This window comes from Cyclopterus lumpus, chromosome 21 (assembly GCF_009769545.1).
Source record: "Cyclopterus lumpus isolate fCycLum1 chromosome 21, fCycLum1.pri, whole genome shotgun sequence".
Taxonomy (NCBI): domain Eukaryota; kingdom Metazoa; phylum Chordata; class Actinopteri; order Perciformes; family Cyclopteridae; genus Cyclopterus; species Cyclopterus lumpus.
In genome coordinates, this window is record NC_046986.1 from 614,062 (window position 1) to 630,163 (window position 16,102).

General features: G+C 45.4%; 1 protein-coding gene across 2 annotated transcripts; it reads right to left on the reverse strand.

Annotated features, from left to right (window-relative positions):
* Window positions 1-965: 965 nt before the first annotated feature.
* lonrf2 (LON peptidase N-terminal domain and ring finger 2) lies at window positions 966-12,899 on the reverse strand. Of its 2 annotated transcripts, none has more exons than XM_034560888.1 (13): window positions 12,676-12,899; window positions 11,628-12,542; window positions 9,743-9,861; window positions 8,415-8,537; window positions 7,176-7,322; window positions 5,549-5,756; window positions 4,283-4,382; window positions 3,908-4,022; window positions 3,509-3,630; window positions 3,048-3,234; window positions 2,826-2,960; window positions 1,691-1,840; window positions 966-1,327 (listed from the first exon to the last, which is right to left on the reverse strand). In XM_034560888.1, the coding sequence occupies exons 2-13, from the start codon at window positions 12,247-12,249 to the stop codon at window positions 1,169-1,171; spliced, it is 2,187 nt and encodes a 728-aa protein (XP_034416779.1). In that variant the 5' UTR covers window positions 12,250-12,542; window positions 12,676-12,899; the 3' UTR covers window positions 966-1,168. The 2 variants fall into 2 exon arrangements, with proteins under 2 accessions (XP_034416779.1, XP_034416778.1); XM_034560887.1 differs by having other exon boundaries at window positions 3,815-4,022.
* Window positions 12,900-16,102: the final 3,203 nt, after the last annotated feature.

The window sequence follows — 16,102 nt, forward strand, 5'->3', positions numbered from 1 at the left end:
CGCCCACCGGCAGGTAGAGAAAGCTCAGGTTTCTAGTGTGAGACAGTCTGAGGTACACGCCCACCGGCAGGTAGAGAAAGCTCAGGTTTCTAGTGCGAGACAGTCCGAGGTACACGCCCACCGGCAGGTAGAGAAAGCTCAGGTTTCTAGTGTGAGACAGTCTGAGGTACACGCCCACCGGCAGGTAGAGAAAGCTCAGGTTTCTAGTGTCACCAGACAGTCCGAGGTACACGCCCACCGGCAGGTAGAGAAAGCTCAGGTTTCTAGTGTGAGACAGTCTGAGGTACACGCCCACCGGCAGGTAGAGAAAGCTCAGGTTTATAGTGTCACCAGACAGTCTGAGGTACACGCCCACCGGCAGGTAGAGAAAGCTCAGGTTTCTAGTGTCACCAGACAGTCCGAGGTACACGCCCACCGGCAGGTAGAGAAAGCTCAGGTTTCTAGTGTGAGACAGTCTGAGGTACACGCCCACCGGCAGGTAGAGAAAGCTCAGGTTTCTAGTGCGAGACAGTCCGAGGTACACGCCCACCGGCAGGTAGAGAAAGCTCAGGTTTCTAGTGTGAGACAGTCTGAGGTACACGCCCACCTGCAGGTAGAGAAAGCTCAGGTTTCTAGTGCGAGACAGTCTGAGGTACACGCCCACCTGCAGGTAGAGAAAGCTCAGGTTTGTAGTGCGAGACAGTCTGAGGTACACGCCCACGTTTCTTTGCACACGACCTTTGGCTCAGTCAGGAAGCAGCTAGCGCCTCACGTGCAGCTCGCCAAACAGATTCTGTAAATGCAGGAGAAGACGAAAGAAGCGGCCACACACGACAGCCGGGTACATTCACGGTGGCGTGTTTCACGGTCACGCCGCACGCTTCTGCTTCATATTTCACAAGTTTTTCTTGTTTTTTTGTTGCTTCGACTGCACAAACGCTCACAGAACTTCAGTTTCAGCGAAGAAGAAGAAATACTGCTCAGTATAAGTGGAACTAGGACGTTTCTTTTTTTATTTTTGCTCTCGCCCCAAAGGTCTTTGATGGACAGCTGACAACGAGACGCGTTGTGGTGCGATGCATCCAGAGAGGAGTTCACCACTTAAATGAGTCAACGAAGGATTTGCTGAACTTCATGGAAGCCAGAGCGGTCCGGGTTCGGGTTCCTCCCCCTGTTCTCCGAGCGCCGATCACCGCGACCTCTTCCGCGTGACGAAGATGAGGACCCGGCGGATGGCGATGAGGCGGTCCTTGAGGGAGGTCATGGCCAGGATGGTGAGCTGAGCTCGGTTCTCCAGCGGCAGGACGGCGAGCAGCCACCAGCACCAGGCCGGGCCGCTGGGACTGGCCTGCAGGGGAGAGAGAACCGGGTTATTCTGCGTGTTCCACGCCAGACGGGAGGGACGGGTTGTTTTAGCGTCACTACACCAGCATCCGTATCAACAAGATGGTTTCCTGCAGCTGTATAAACGGTTTCATTGTGATTTAATTTAATAAACAGATGCTGAAATAACTTCATAATGATGCCAAAGAGTAAAAAGTCTAAATTCATGGTTTGTTCGTCCTCTCTTTGAGATGATTTCATTCTCTTTGGCTCGATCGGTGCTAAGCTAACATTGTAGCTCAAAATAACAGCACTGAGTTACTGTTCGTACCACGTGGTTTATAGACACATATTTATACACACATATTTATATACATAGCAGTCTCACCTGAGGGTCGGAGTCTTTGCTGGGAAGGTGTCCGAAGTGGCTGAGGATCTGGCTCTTCATGTTGTCCTTCAGGGAGGTGAACCAGTTGTTAGCCTGCTCGTACACAGCGTTGTGCAGCTTCAGAAGCTCCACAAGCCCCTCCCCCTCCACCTGATTGGACAGAGGAGATTTTAATATAGGGCTTTTTTGGGGGGCCGAAGTTGTATTTTCTTTGCAGTAGATAAACAGGAAGTGACCAAGTTAGGACTGTCAATCACCTTGTAGCCCCGCCCTAAAGCGTCCCCTGCTTTATGGTCTGTTTGATAATTTACTAAATGAACATCATTCTGTATTGAAGAAGACTTGAAACTAGAGATTGAGACCAAAAACTAATGTTTACAATGTTTACTGAGGGAATAAATCAAGAGAAGTAGAGTCATTTATATAGACTTCTATACAACCAGAGGAGTCGCCCCCTGGTGGTCAGGAGAGAGAATGCAGCTTTAACACATGAAGCATAGACTTCTATACAACCAGAGGAGTCGCCCCCTGGTGGTCAGGAGAGAGAATGCAGCTTTAACACATGAAGCATAGACTTCTATACAACCAGAGGAGTCACCCCCTGGTGGTCAGGAGAGAGAATGCAGCTTTAACACATGAAGCATAGACTTCTATACAACCAGAGGAGTCGCCCCCTGGTGGTCAGGAGAGAGAATGCAGCTTTAACACATGAAGCATAGACTTCTATACAACCAGAGGAGTCGCCCACTGGTGGTCAGGAGAGAGAATGCAGCTTTAACACATGAAGCATAGACTTCTATACAACCAGAGGAGTCGCCCTCTGGTGGTCAGGAGAGAGAATGCAGCTTTAACACATGAAGCATAGACTTCTATACAACCAGAGGAGTCGCCCCCTGGTGGTCAGGAGAGAGAATGCAGCTTTAAAACATGAAGCATAGACTTCTATACAACCAGAGGAGTCGCCCCCTGGTGGTCAGGAGAGAGAACGCAGCTTTAACACATGAAGCATAGACTTCTATACAACCAGAGGAGTCGCCCCCTGGTGGTCAGGAGAGAGAATGCAGCTTTAACACATGAAGCATAGACTTCTATACAACCAGAGGAGTCGCCCCCTGGTGGTCAGTAACAAACCCACCTTCTTGTCCTCCAGGTAATCGATCTTGGCCGTGTGGTATCCGTCTCTCTGTCCGTGGCTGAGGACCTTGAACCGCGACACGCCGATGGTGTCGACCACCGAGCGACCGTCAGGAAAGAACTTCACGTCTCGGACCTGTAACAGTTTGATCTCGTCTTCACACCAATCTCAGAGTTATGACCACACACAGACCGACAGACAGACAGGCAGACAGACACTCACCTCCAGCATGCAACCGTAGTCGGCGAACCCTTTGAGCTCGTCTGCGATACACATGCCGAACTGCTTGGTGCCTGTTTCCATGGAGCGGCGGATCATGAGGCGGTAGCGGGGCTCGAACACGTGTAGCGGGCAGGTGATGGTGGGGAACGCCATGGTGCACACGAAGATGGGAACTTCCTGGTTCAGGCTGAGAGACACAGAAGAGGCTGTTGACACATTGACTTAAGGTACTAGCTTACTTCATATTTAGTTTTACGGGGGAAAAGAATTATGATTGAAATAGAAATAAACACCTTATATGTCATTTATTTTCATATATTGATAAATAGGCACACATATGATCAGGGATGTGATCTATAAAAGTGTTAAAAAGGCCTTATCAAGACCTGTCAAGGTTGTTTGAGTTTCACTTGTAGATAATCAGTATTGTGTGTGTGTGTGTGTGTGTGTGTGTCACTAACTTGGACAGCTCCTTCATCTCCTCTTCGTGAATCTTCTTCCTCTCTGCCAGCTCATCTCCTAGGTAACGCTGCAGCACCTCCTCCATCAGCAGGGTCTTGCTGTAGCCCCTAGTGGCCAGATACTGCAATGACAGCAGACACACACCATAAGTATACAGTTACTTTAATAAAAGTTACCATAAGTAACAGTTACACACTATAAATCCTTATGATCATTTAATCTGTCCAGATGTCTAATACTACTTTGGTCTTTAAAAAAAGGTGAAAAAATAGAGAAAACTAGTGATCTTTAAAATGAGATCTCACCTTTAATAAAATGGAACCAGAAGCTTCTATTGACTGATAACCCATTAATAACTCCAGGACATTAACCCAGTTATTAGCGGTTGTATTGGGTACCTCAGACAGGTTCTCCTTGCACAGAGGGCAGTTGGAGTTGTGGTCGAGGCAGCGCTCCAGACACTTCAGGCAGAAGGTGTGTCCACAGGGAGTGGCCACCGGCTCGTAGAACAATCTGGAGAACACACGGAACCAAGGAAACCAAAACATCCTTCAGCATAATCCATTATTATCACCATGTATCAGTATCAAGAGGAAACATATGATTTAATTATGATTGTATCCAATTAAAACAGACTTCCAGTGATTAAACTTCAATAAAACTACACAAAAAAAATCCTAAAATAATGAAACTAAGAGTTAAATTAAATATTCCTATTTTGAATTGAAACAAAACTATAATTTAAGCTTATTATAGATATTATATTTGAGCACCTCATGCATAGGGAACACTCCATGTCTCCGCTGTCCAACAGCTCGGCAGGAAACGTCCGTCCTCCGAACGCCGAGGACGAGCGACCGTGGCTCTCCGCGCCTGAAGGGACAACACCATCATCATCATCATCATCACCACCACCACCATCATCATCATCATCATCATCACCACCACCACCACCACCACTATCATCACCATCACCATCACCACCACCATCACCACCACCATCACCATCATCACCATCACCACCACCATCACTATCATCATCACCATCAACACCACCACCACCATCATCATCATCATCACTATCATCACCATCACCATCATCACCACCATCATCATCACCACCATCATCACCATCACCACCACTATCATCACCATCACCACCACTATCATCACCATCACCACCACTATCATCACCATCACCACCACCATCATCATCATCACCACCACCACCATCACCACCACTATCATCACCATCACCATCATCATCATCATCACCATCACCATCACCATCATCACCATCACCACCACTATCATCACCATCACCACCACCATCATCATCATCACCATCATCACCACCATAATCACCACCATTACCACCACCATCTCCACCACCATCACTATCATCACCACCACCATCATCATCATCATCATCACCACCATCACCACCACCACCACCACCATCATCATCATCATCACCACCATCATCATCACCATAATCACCACCATCATCATCACCATTACCACCACCATCACCATCACCACCACCACCACCATCACCATCATAATCACCACCATCATCATCACCATTACCACCACCATCACCATCACCACCACCACCATCATCACCATCATCATCACCACCACCATCATCATCATCACCACCATCATCATCACCATAATCACCACCATCATCATCACCATAATCACCACCATCATCATCACCATAATCACCACCATCATCATCACCATCATCACCACCACCATTACCACCACCATCATCATCATCACCATCATCATCACCAATGTTGCATCACATCCTTTAATAACGTTCATCATCACCACCATTACCCAAACGCAACATTGAGAATATGACAGCAGTGATATATTGTATTAATGGTTCAAAGTTATGCATGAGCTGAATAAGACATCAATAGTTTAATAATTCTATTCAATAATTATAATAATAAAAATGTATCCATTGATCATTAGTTAACAAATACATACATTAATTATAGGGATAAGAGGACAGAAAGTCCTACCAGGTCGGAGCAGTTTGGAGGGCGGGTTGAAGACCCCCAGGGGACCGTCTCCGCTGTGTTTCCTCTTAAGGCCACCGGGGGGAGCCGGCAGAGAGGCCAGGACGCCGGCCAGGCTCTTGGTGCTACACTCCTCCACCGCCGATATACCAGGAGACGCATAGGAGAGTCTGGAGGAGGACTCGTCCAGCGGAGGGCTGAAGTCTGAGTCCTGGACACAGACAGAAAGACAGACAGATTAGAGAGCCTGTCAGATGTGATGAAGGGATGACCCGCCCCACGGTGTCTCCGTGGTCTTTGATTTGCTCTGTAATATAAAGTCCTGCTCCTCTGTGGAAACAGAACCATCAAGAACTAGAACATGTCTTTAGTGCAGAATAACTCACATAATAAGACCAAATGGAGGTCTCCAGATGTATCAAGCTTCAGAAGTTAATGTTCTTCACAGTCTGGTTAAAGTGTTCATAGGGGCAAGATATTACAAGAGACCGATGCGTTCAGGGAGCGTTGTAAAGATGAAAGTCTGCTTGTTCTTTACAGCTTCTGGCTTTAAAGAAAACATGCGTGAGTGAAGTGAGAGAGTGTGAGAATGAGAGAGAGTGAGTGACAGTGAGAGAAGTGAGTTGAGTGAGTGAAGTGAGAGAGTGTGAGAATGAGAGAGAGTGAGTGACAGTGAGAGAAGTGAGTTGAGTGAGTGAAGTGAGAGAGTGTGAGAATGAGAGAGTGAGTGACAGTGAGAGAAGTGAGTTGAGTGAGTGAAGTGAGAGAGTGTGAGAATGAGAGAGTGAGTGACAGTGAGAGAGTGAGTTGAGTGAGTGAAGTGAGAGAGTGTGAGAATGAGAGAGTGAGTGACAGTGAGAGAGTGAGTTGAGTGAGTGAGAGAGTGTGAGAATGAGAGAGTGAGTGACAGTGAGAGAAGTGAGTTGAGTGAGTGAAGTGAGAGAGTGTGAGAATGAGAGAGAGTGAGTGACAGTGAGAGAAGTGAGTTGAGTGAGTGAAGTGAGAGAGTGTGAGAATGAGAGAGTGAGTGACAGTGAGAGAGTGAGTTGAGTGAGTGAGAGAGTGTGAGAATGAGAGAGTGAGTGACAGTGAGAGAAGTGAGTTGAGTGAGTGAAGTGAGAGAGTGTGAGAATGAGAGAGTGAGTGACAGTGAGAGAAGTGAGTTGAGTGAGTGAAGTGAGAGAGTGTGAGAATGAGAGAGTGAGTGACAGTGAGAGAGTGAGTGAAGTGAGAGAGTGTGAGAATGAGAGAGTGAGTGACAGTGAGAGAGTGAGTGAAGTGAGAGTGTGTGAGAATGAGAGAGTGAGTGACAGTGAGAGAGTGAGTGAAGTGAGAGAGTGTGAGAATGAGAGAGTGAGTGACAGTGAGAGAGTGAGTGAAGTGAGAGAGTGTGAGAATGAGAGAGTGAGTGACAGTGAGAGAGTGAGTGAAGTGAGAGTGTGTGAGAATGAGAGAGTGAGTGACAGTGAGAGAGTGAGTTGAGTGAGTGACAGTGAGAGAGTGAGTTGAGTGAGTGAGTGACAGTGAGAGAGTGAGTTGAGTGAGTGAAGTGAGTGAGAGAATGAGAGAGAGAGTGAGTTTTGAGTGAAAGTGTGAGAGTGAGTGAGAGTGACAGAGTGAGTGCATTAACCTGTGAGAAGGAGGCGGGTCTCAGTGTGAGCGGCCTCAGGGTGCTCAGCAGGGCCGGGGGTTTGATGAGGTGGGTGGCCGCCCCCCCCTGCAGTGGGGGCAGAGGCACCTCATTCTCAAAGATGGAGGAGAAGACCTCGCTGAGGACCTGCAGGAGCACACACACTGTTAAAAAACACACACACACACTGTTCACTCTGACACTCACACACACTGTTAAAAAACACACACACACACTGTTCACTCTGACACTCACACACACTGTTAAAACACACACACACACACTGTTCACTCTGACACTCACACACACTGTTAAAAAACACACACACACACTGTTCACTCTGACACTCACACACACTGTTAAAAAACACACACACACACTGTTCACTCTGACACTCACACACACTGTTAAAACACACACACACACACTGTTCACTCTGACACTCACACACACTGTTAAAACACACACACACACACTGTTCACTCTGACACTCACACACACTGTTAAAAAACACACACACACACACTGTTCACTCTGACACTCACACACACTGTTAAAAAACACACACACACACACTGTTCACTCTGACACTCACACACACTGTTAAAAAACACACACACACACACACTGTTCACTCTGACACTCACACACACTGTTAAAACACACACATACACACTGTTCACTCTGACACTCACACACACTGTTAAAAAACACACACACACACACTGTTCACTCTGACACTCACACACACTGTTAAAAAACACACACACACACACACACACACACACACAGTTAAAAAACACACACACACTGTTCACTCTGACACTCACACACACTGTTAAAAAACACACACACACACACACACACACACACACACACACACAGTTAAAAAACACACACACACTGTTCACTCTGACACTCACACACACTGTTAAAACACACACACACACACACACACACTGTTAAAAAACACACACACACACACACTGTTCACTCTGACACTCACACACACTGTTAAAACACACACACACACTGTTAAAAAACACACACACACACACTGTTCACTCTGACACTCACACACACTGTTAAAACACACACACACACACTGTTCGCTCTGACACTCACACACACTGTTAAAACACACACACACGCACACACACACAGTTAAAAAACACACACAGTTCACTCTCACACAGTTCACTCTCACACACTGTTCACAGTTCACTCACAAACACACACCTTCTGAGCCTCCAGCTTGGCTGTGGTCCAGTCCGGCTTCAGGGCCACACACACCAGGTACTCGTGCAGGGCCTCGTCGGGCCGGCCCGCCCCCTTCAGCGCCGTGGCGTTGACACAGTGAGCCTGAAGTAACCATTCAGGATATTATTAATGAACATATCACATGACGATCCATATCGATATTAAACTACTGCTCCTTTCATTTCTAATAACTCAGGGTTTGAACATCTTAACCTCTACTTGTGTTGTTAATCTTAACCAAGAGCAGAACTGAAACCAATGTTTTAACTTTGCTTATTTACACATAATATTATAATATTTTAGGTTAGCAATTAGAGGTTCAATGTATTGAATTCATTTGAATTTACGAGCAGCAGATACTGAATTACTGTTATGAATATTTTTTTATAACATCTGGTTTTCTGGTCCAAACACTGAATTAATTTCAGTGTAACCTGCAGGTATCAGTGTGTAGAACAATGTTCTGATGCTCATTAACAGAACATTCTGCAGGTATCAGTGTGTAGAACAATGTTCTGATGCTCATTAACAGAACATTCTGCAGGTATCAGTGTGTAGAACAATGTTCTGATGCTCAAGAACTGAACATTCTGCAGGTATCAGTGTGTAGAACAACGTTCTGATGCTCATTAACAGAACATTCTGCAGGTATCAGTGTGTAGAACAATGTTCTGATGCTCATTAACAGAACATTCTGCAGGTATCAGTGTGTAGAACAACGTTCTGATGCTCATTAACAGAACATTCTGCAGGTATCAGTGTGTAGAACAATGTTCTGATGCTCAAGAACAGAACATTCTGCAGGTATCAGTGTGTAGAACAACGTTCTGATGCTCATTAACAGAACATTCTGCAGGTATCAGTGTGTAGAACAACGTTCTGATGCTCATTAACAGAACATTCTGCAGGTATCAGTGTGTAGAACAACGTTCTGATGCTCATTAACAGAACATTCTGCAGGTATCAGTGTGTAGAACAACGTTCTGATGCTCATTAACAGAACATTCTGCAGGTATCAGTGTGTAGAACAACGTTCTGATGCTCATTAACAGAACATTCTGCAGGTATCAGTGTGTAGAACAATGTTCTGATGCTCATTAACAGAACATTCTGCAGGTATCAGTGTGTAGAACAACGTTCTGATGCTCAAGAACAGAACATTCTGCAGGTATCAGTGTGTAGAACAACGTTCTGATGCTCATTAACAGAACATTCTGCAGGTATCAGTGTGTAGAACAATGTTCTGATGCTCAAGAACAGAACATTCTGCAGGTATCAGTGTGTAGAACAACGTTCTGGTGTCTCACCTTGGTCCACAGAGGTTTCATCCTACAGAGGCTGCTGCCGTCCTGCACGGCTTGACTGAAGCTCCTCATCTCCATGTGCAACTCAGCCCGCTGACACAGCAGACTGCCTGAGGAGGGCGCTGTAACACACACACACAGTAGAGCAACAACGTGACAGACGTAATAGAGACCTATTTAACGTGTGCAGCTTATGTAGCGATGTGGGTCAGCGGCCAATTACCTGTGTGTGTCATCTACAACAGGCACTGCACGGTCAGGTTTGTGTGCCACATTATTAATAAAAGTTCTACCCAAAAAGCATTTTTCTATAATTCTTTTCTCTTTCAGGACCAAGAGGTTGGAGCCTGATGAGCATTATTTCCCCATGGTATTATGTGTGTATTAACACACACACACACATTCAAAAGGTGCACGAGGTGCTGCCAGACAGGAGGAGACGTGTGCAGAGGTTCAGATGAGGTCGCTGGTTTAAACAGAGCAGCGTCACAACACGGCGTTCTGGTTCCTGGTGACTCACCGGGTTCAAATACATCGTTGGTTGCTGCCACGACACGCTCTAACTAACAATGGGGGAGAGGTGGATCTTCTCTGGAGACCTGAGACGACCTCCTGTCACTCAAAAAGGCCTCAGTAAACATTGTAAACATGAGTTTATGTCTCAAGTCTTCTTCAATACAGCGTGATGTTCATTTAGTAAATTATGGTCATTTAGAGTCAAACAGACCATAAAGCAGGGGATGCTTTAGGGCGGGGCTACAAGGTGATTGACAGGTCGACACCAGAGAGATATGTGTCTCTAGGTAACTCCTCCTCTGTCCATATATGGCCACTTCCTGCTAAGTGGTTGCAAAACGACAACAACCACCACCACATGGCGACGTCCACAAACCAACAGGGATGTTTGACTTCTGCCCTGTTTGTTTTTGGTTCCCTCATTACATAAATGTATTCCTCTATTGTTTATTTCCGGCCTGCAGCTTCTCCCTCAGCGTCCATCATTCTGACCCCAACACAGGAGCGTACATCACATCCTTTGTGCCTAAAGAGGCCGAGGTTGGATAAGCAGCTGTATTTCTGCTGATGTAATGAGCCCTTTGCACTCGTCCTCCACAAGGCCTCCTAGAGAAAACACTGACTGGCAGTGACAACGCTGTGAAGACTCCCCAGAGTCCTTCTCAAGACAGAAGGCGTGAATCAATATTTATCTTGTGAGGGGGGATAATTATCAGAAAATCTGCCATTGAAACTCTCAAATGAGAAATAAAGAGAGTCTGGAATGTATGTGACCACCCCAAAGCCCTGCTTCACCCGTTCAGCGACCATATATATCTATATATAGATAGATAGATAGATAAAAAGAGGTTGTTTGAACTTCCTGTGAGGATTCAAACTACAACATGAGACTTCACCCGGCCAACAGAACAATCTGCAGGTCCGCCTTGGCTTTCCACTGTTATCCAACACATCACCAAGCAGCTTATAAAACACATAAAGCAAGGGGCGGAGCTTAGGCTCACAGAATGGAGATAATGCACGATGTAGGCATTCAAATGCCACGTTTTGGGGGCACTAATGGGGACCCAAAGACTACTTCCAGAGAGCTCCATCTGTCCCCTCATGGCTGCTCTACGCACAAACACCTCGGCACTGCAGGGACGGACGAACAGGGTGTGAGTGCCATTGCAGGAGCAGAATGTGCCTCTTAGGTAACAGAGTCCGGTGCGTCATCAAATCTGACCGGAGGGGCGCCCCCTGTCGGCGCCACCAGGGAACTACACTAACAACTAGGTCACCTGTTCAAAACATACTTTTAGTAATGGATGAAACCACAAGAAAATAACAGTTGTGTTGTGTGTTGCATACACGGGGTTTTGCGTAGTCTTACCCAGGTCCACGGCGGCGTTGTACTTCTCCAAGGCCTCCGGGAGGTCCCGGTTCTTCCACAGCACCTCTCCTTCGATCCAGAACTTCCTGGCTTTGCTCTCAGTGGCGAAGAGTTTGTCCAGCAGGCCGCTGAGCACCACGTCCAGCCTGCGGCCGTTCGGCAGGCCATCTCTCTTGCTCAACGCCTGCTTGCAGTGGGCGCACTCCCTCACAGAGTCGTCCTCCAGGCAGACTCTGCAGAACGTGTGTCCACACTCCACGGTCGTGGGCTCGTGGAGGAGACAGCTGCAGAGGCGACAGGAGAACAGGTCCAGTGCGTCGTCCTCTCCACAGTCCCCGTCACCGCTTGACGTCCCGGGGATGCCGGGCTCCTTCTCGCGCAGAGTCCGAGCGATGGTGTCCACCAAGACCGGCAGCTCCTCCGGGCGCAGCTTGCCCAGACTGGCCGCTGCGCAGTACGAGTCCAGGGCCTCGGTGATCCGCCCGGTGCGGGTCAGAGAGTCCGCCTTCCTCAGGCACAACCCCCTGTCCGGCTGCTGGAGTTCCGCCAGCTGGGAGCTGTAGATCTCCGCGGCCAGGTTAAAGTCCCCGGCCCGGGTGGCCTCCTCTGCCACCTCCAGCATTTCGGGGGAGACCCCTGCGGCTCCAGGGCTGGAGAGCTGGTGGAGGAGCAGCTCACCCCGGTGAGACCTCCCTTCGGTCTCCGTGTTGCTGAAAGGGGTGGGGGGCTCTAGATCCGTAACTGAAGCTCAGTGGAAGTCCGTGTCTCTCACGTAGGTAACTCCGAGTCCCACGACCCAAACCCCGGTAGAATAACACGTGTCTGTGACATCGCTGGTCCGTGAGGAGCCACACAAACAGCCTCGCTCCTCCTCCCTCTCCTCCGCCGGCAGAGTGCCGTCTAGCGGCTAGAACCCTGCCAGACAATATCTCATTAAGACAACTAATATATATTATGGCTAACGTTAAGTGAGAAGCTTAATTTGGTGACGTCTTAATAGAGAAGACCCCTGAGCCAACTGACGTTAACAGACGGGTAACTACGTCACCTCACTGGCTCGGAGCAATCCACAAACGATGTCCTTCCTCCCCGCACAAAGAAAAAGAACAGCCGTGTTTTATGGTGAATCCCTTCGCGGAGTCTCCTTCTTCAACACCGAGAACCGCCCGGTGAAAATCAAATAACAGCAGTCGCTGGGCGTCTCCATCTTGTTTCTCGCCAGTTGGCTTTCCCAACCCGTAGAGAGGTTTCCTCCTCCTGCTTCTCCGGGGGGCTTTCGCGTTCCCATTGGCTGATGCGAGCGCGAGGGGTTGTCACGTGACGCGCGAGGAGGCTCCCATTGGCCTCCGTTAACGGGCTCGCGCTTACGTAACGCCCCAGATATTGTATAACTTCACCAACAGGCTACAAGTGGTGGACTTTCTCTCCCGTTCAGACAAACACGATCACAATTATTAGTTAAAATAAAAGATATCACATTTAATAAATGTCTGTAAAATAAATAAATACAAATAAATAAAAAGTGTGTATTTTTTATCACTGTCTGCTGCTTTACTCCGAGACCCGGTTGTGGGATTGATTCGTTGTGTTTTATGTAATGCATTTATATAATCAGTGTTTATTTCAAGTCTGTTGTTAAAATATTGAATACATATTACATATACATATTAAATACTAAACTATGTTATAGCCAGAATAAATAGAAAACAAGCAGCCTGGTTTCAGACTTCTGGAGTTCTTAAATACTGTAGCCGTGACCTAATTTAGGGCCGGGGGCCACATGTTTGGACTTTATGTAACTACAAGGGCCCCCAGCTAAGAGGACATACTCTGGCATTGTATTAATAATATTACAACATATAAACAGAGTTTACAACGTCACATATGAGGTAAACACAGATACAACTGGACAATAGATTAAACAATAAAAACAATCGAATTAAATTACATTAATATGATATAATGATAATAATAATAATCAATCATCATTATTTTTATACGAAGAGCTAAAAGCTCAAATATAACAGAAAGTTCAAGAGGTCCAATAAGAGCACAAATAATAATAAAACTATGGTAGAATTTAAACCCTGATAACACAGTACAATATATGAAACAATAAAAACAATCGATGCAATGAGAACAAACTAATAAAATAAAATAAGATAGTGGCGACCCTAAAATAGCATAAGCGGTGTGGGCAATGGAGTAGAATAGTATTAACAATAATAATAATAATAATAATAATAATGACTTATATTATTGTGCACCTTTAAAAAAGTGCAGGAAGCTGCAGTAAGGTCCAACAGGACCTCTGTTTATGCGTTCTAGTAACAGAATTCTTATCTTATTTATTAAAGTTAGTGTAGATTGTAGGGTTGATTAGAGAACATGGGTGTTTGTTGAAGACAAAGTGGGCCCAACTTCTCGACTGAGGACAAATGCTCCATTTAAAAACTGTTCCAACTCTTTCAAAGTCACTAATTCTTAGATAATCCGTGTTGAGTCAAATCTACAACCGAGAGGTTATAATTCACTTTAAACTCTCCTCTCGCTCTGATGGTCTGAACATGACTGCTTTGTTTAGCAGTTAGTTCGTAATCAGGATGTATTCTATCCTGATTACTGACGTCAGGACGTCTAGAAAGAGCATTTCCTGCAGAAAATGCGTTGGAATGCAAAAAGCTGAAGCTTAAAGTGAAATATTTGAAACAATAGCTAAATATAACTGGAAAATATATTAAATGAAAATAGCTGAATATCGCTGAAAATAGCTGAAAATAGCTGAATATAGCTGAATATATCTGAAAATAACGGAATAGCCGAATATATATGAAAATAGCAGAATATCGCTGAAAATAGCGGAATATAGCTGAATATAGCTAAAAATAGCTGAATATATATGAAAAAAGCGGAATAGACGAATATATATGAAGATACAGAAAAGGCAAAGTGTTGAAGCCCAAAAGCATTTAACTGAATTGCTGAAAATCCTTGTTTAAATGTATAATTGGACAAATTGAAAGGAAAACTGCATCATCTAAATAATCCAAGAGATGAATTACAATCCAAGAAAGGAGAGAGAGAGACAGAAGGGGAGAGAGACAGATAGAGATGGAGAGAGACAAGGAGAGAATGAGGGGTATAAAAAGAGAGACAGACAAAGAGAGAGGGAGGGAGGACAGAGAGAGAGATGGAGAGAGAGAAAGAAAGAGGGGAGAGTGGGGGAGACAGACAGAGAGAGAGAATGAGAGAGTTGTTAGAGGCAGAGAGAGAGAGGTGTGTGTCTGTCAAACTGCACTAATGAGAACACCTGTGTGTGTGTGACTCGTGGGGCTTTTATTTTGAAAGGGAAGACAGAAAGACATACAGCCTGTAGCTGCTGTGTGTGTTTTTGTGTGTGTCCTCTTAATAAAGCTAAAACCAGAATGAGTGTGAGACTGCTCTGATTAGCTGCACCTGTTCATGAGTGACAGTTTGTGAAGAATATCTCCCATAGCCTCCAATTCATTTATTCTTTTCGAAAAAAGCTTAATATCATATAGAACTTCAATACAAGACCCAACATAATTATATTTCCTGAGACACAAGACTCTTGCGAACCCATAAATGTCGCTTGTGGGTCTGTATGTTACACAATGTGTCTCTAGTCGCGATTTACAAATCAGGTGCGATCGTCTGTGAGAAGACGTTTGAGGGAAAGATATAATGGCGCTCTATGGGGCAGAGACTGGACTTGCTCCTTCGTTAAGCGTTGTCCTGACAAATGTGGGAAACAACGTGGATTCTATCTAGTTAAATGCTTTTGGGCTTCAACACTTTTCAGTAGGTAGTTTGCCTTTTCTGTATTTTCATATATATTCGTCTATTCCGCTTTTTTCAGATATATTCAGCTATTTTTAGCTATATTCAGCTATATTCCGCTATTTTCAGCAATATTCAGCTATTTTCCGCTATTTTCAGCAATATTCAGCTATTTTCATATATATTCAGCTATTTTCAGCTATATTCCGCTATTTTCATAAATATTCGGCTATTCCGCTATTTTCAGCTATATTCAGCTATTTTTCAAATATTTCACTTTAAGCTTCAGCTTTTTGCATTCCAATGCATTTTCAGCAGGAAATGCTCTTTCTAGACGTCCTGACGTCAGTAATCAGGATAGTTGAACCAGACTTCAGTAATCAGGATAGTTGAACCAGACTTCACTAATCAGGATAGTTGAACCAGACTTCAGTAATCATGATAGTTGAACCAGACTTCACTAATCAGGATAGTTGAACCAGACTTCAGTAATCATGATAGTTGAACCAGACGTCAGTAATCAGAATAGTTGAACCAGACTTCACTAATCAGGATAGTTGAACCAGACTTCAGTAATCAGGATAGTTGAACCAGACTTCAGTAATCAGGATAGTTGAACCAGACTTCAGTAATCAGAATAGTTGAACCAGACTTCAGTAATCAGGATAATTGAA

Coding starts and splice junctions, on each gene's coding strand:
- lonrf2 (XM_034560887.1), bottom strand. CDS start 12,249: ATGCTGGAGGTGGCAGAGGAGGCCACCCGGGCCGGGGACTTTAACCTG. Junction 5,757..7,175: donor GACCCGCCTCCTTCTCACAG/GTTAATGCACTC, acceptor GTCTGTGTCCAG/GACTCAGACTTCAGCCCTCC. Junction 2,961..3,047: donor ACTACGGTTGCATGCTGGAG/GTGAGTGTCTGT, acceptor AAACTGTTACAG/GTCCGAGACGTGAAGTTCTT.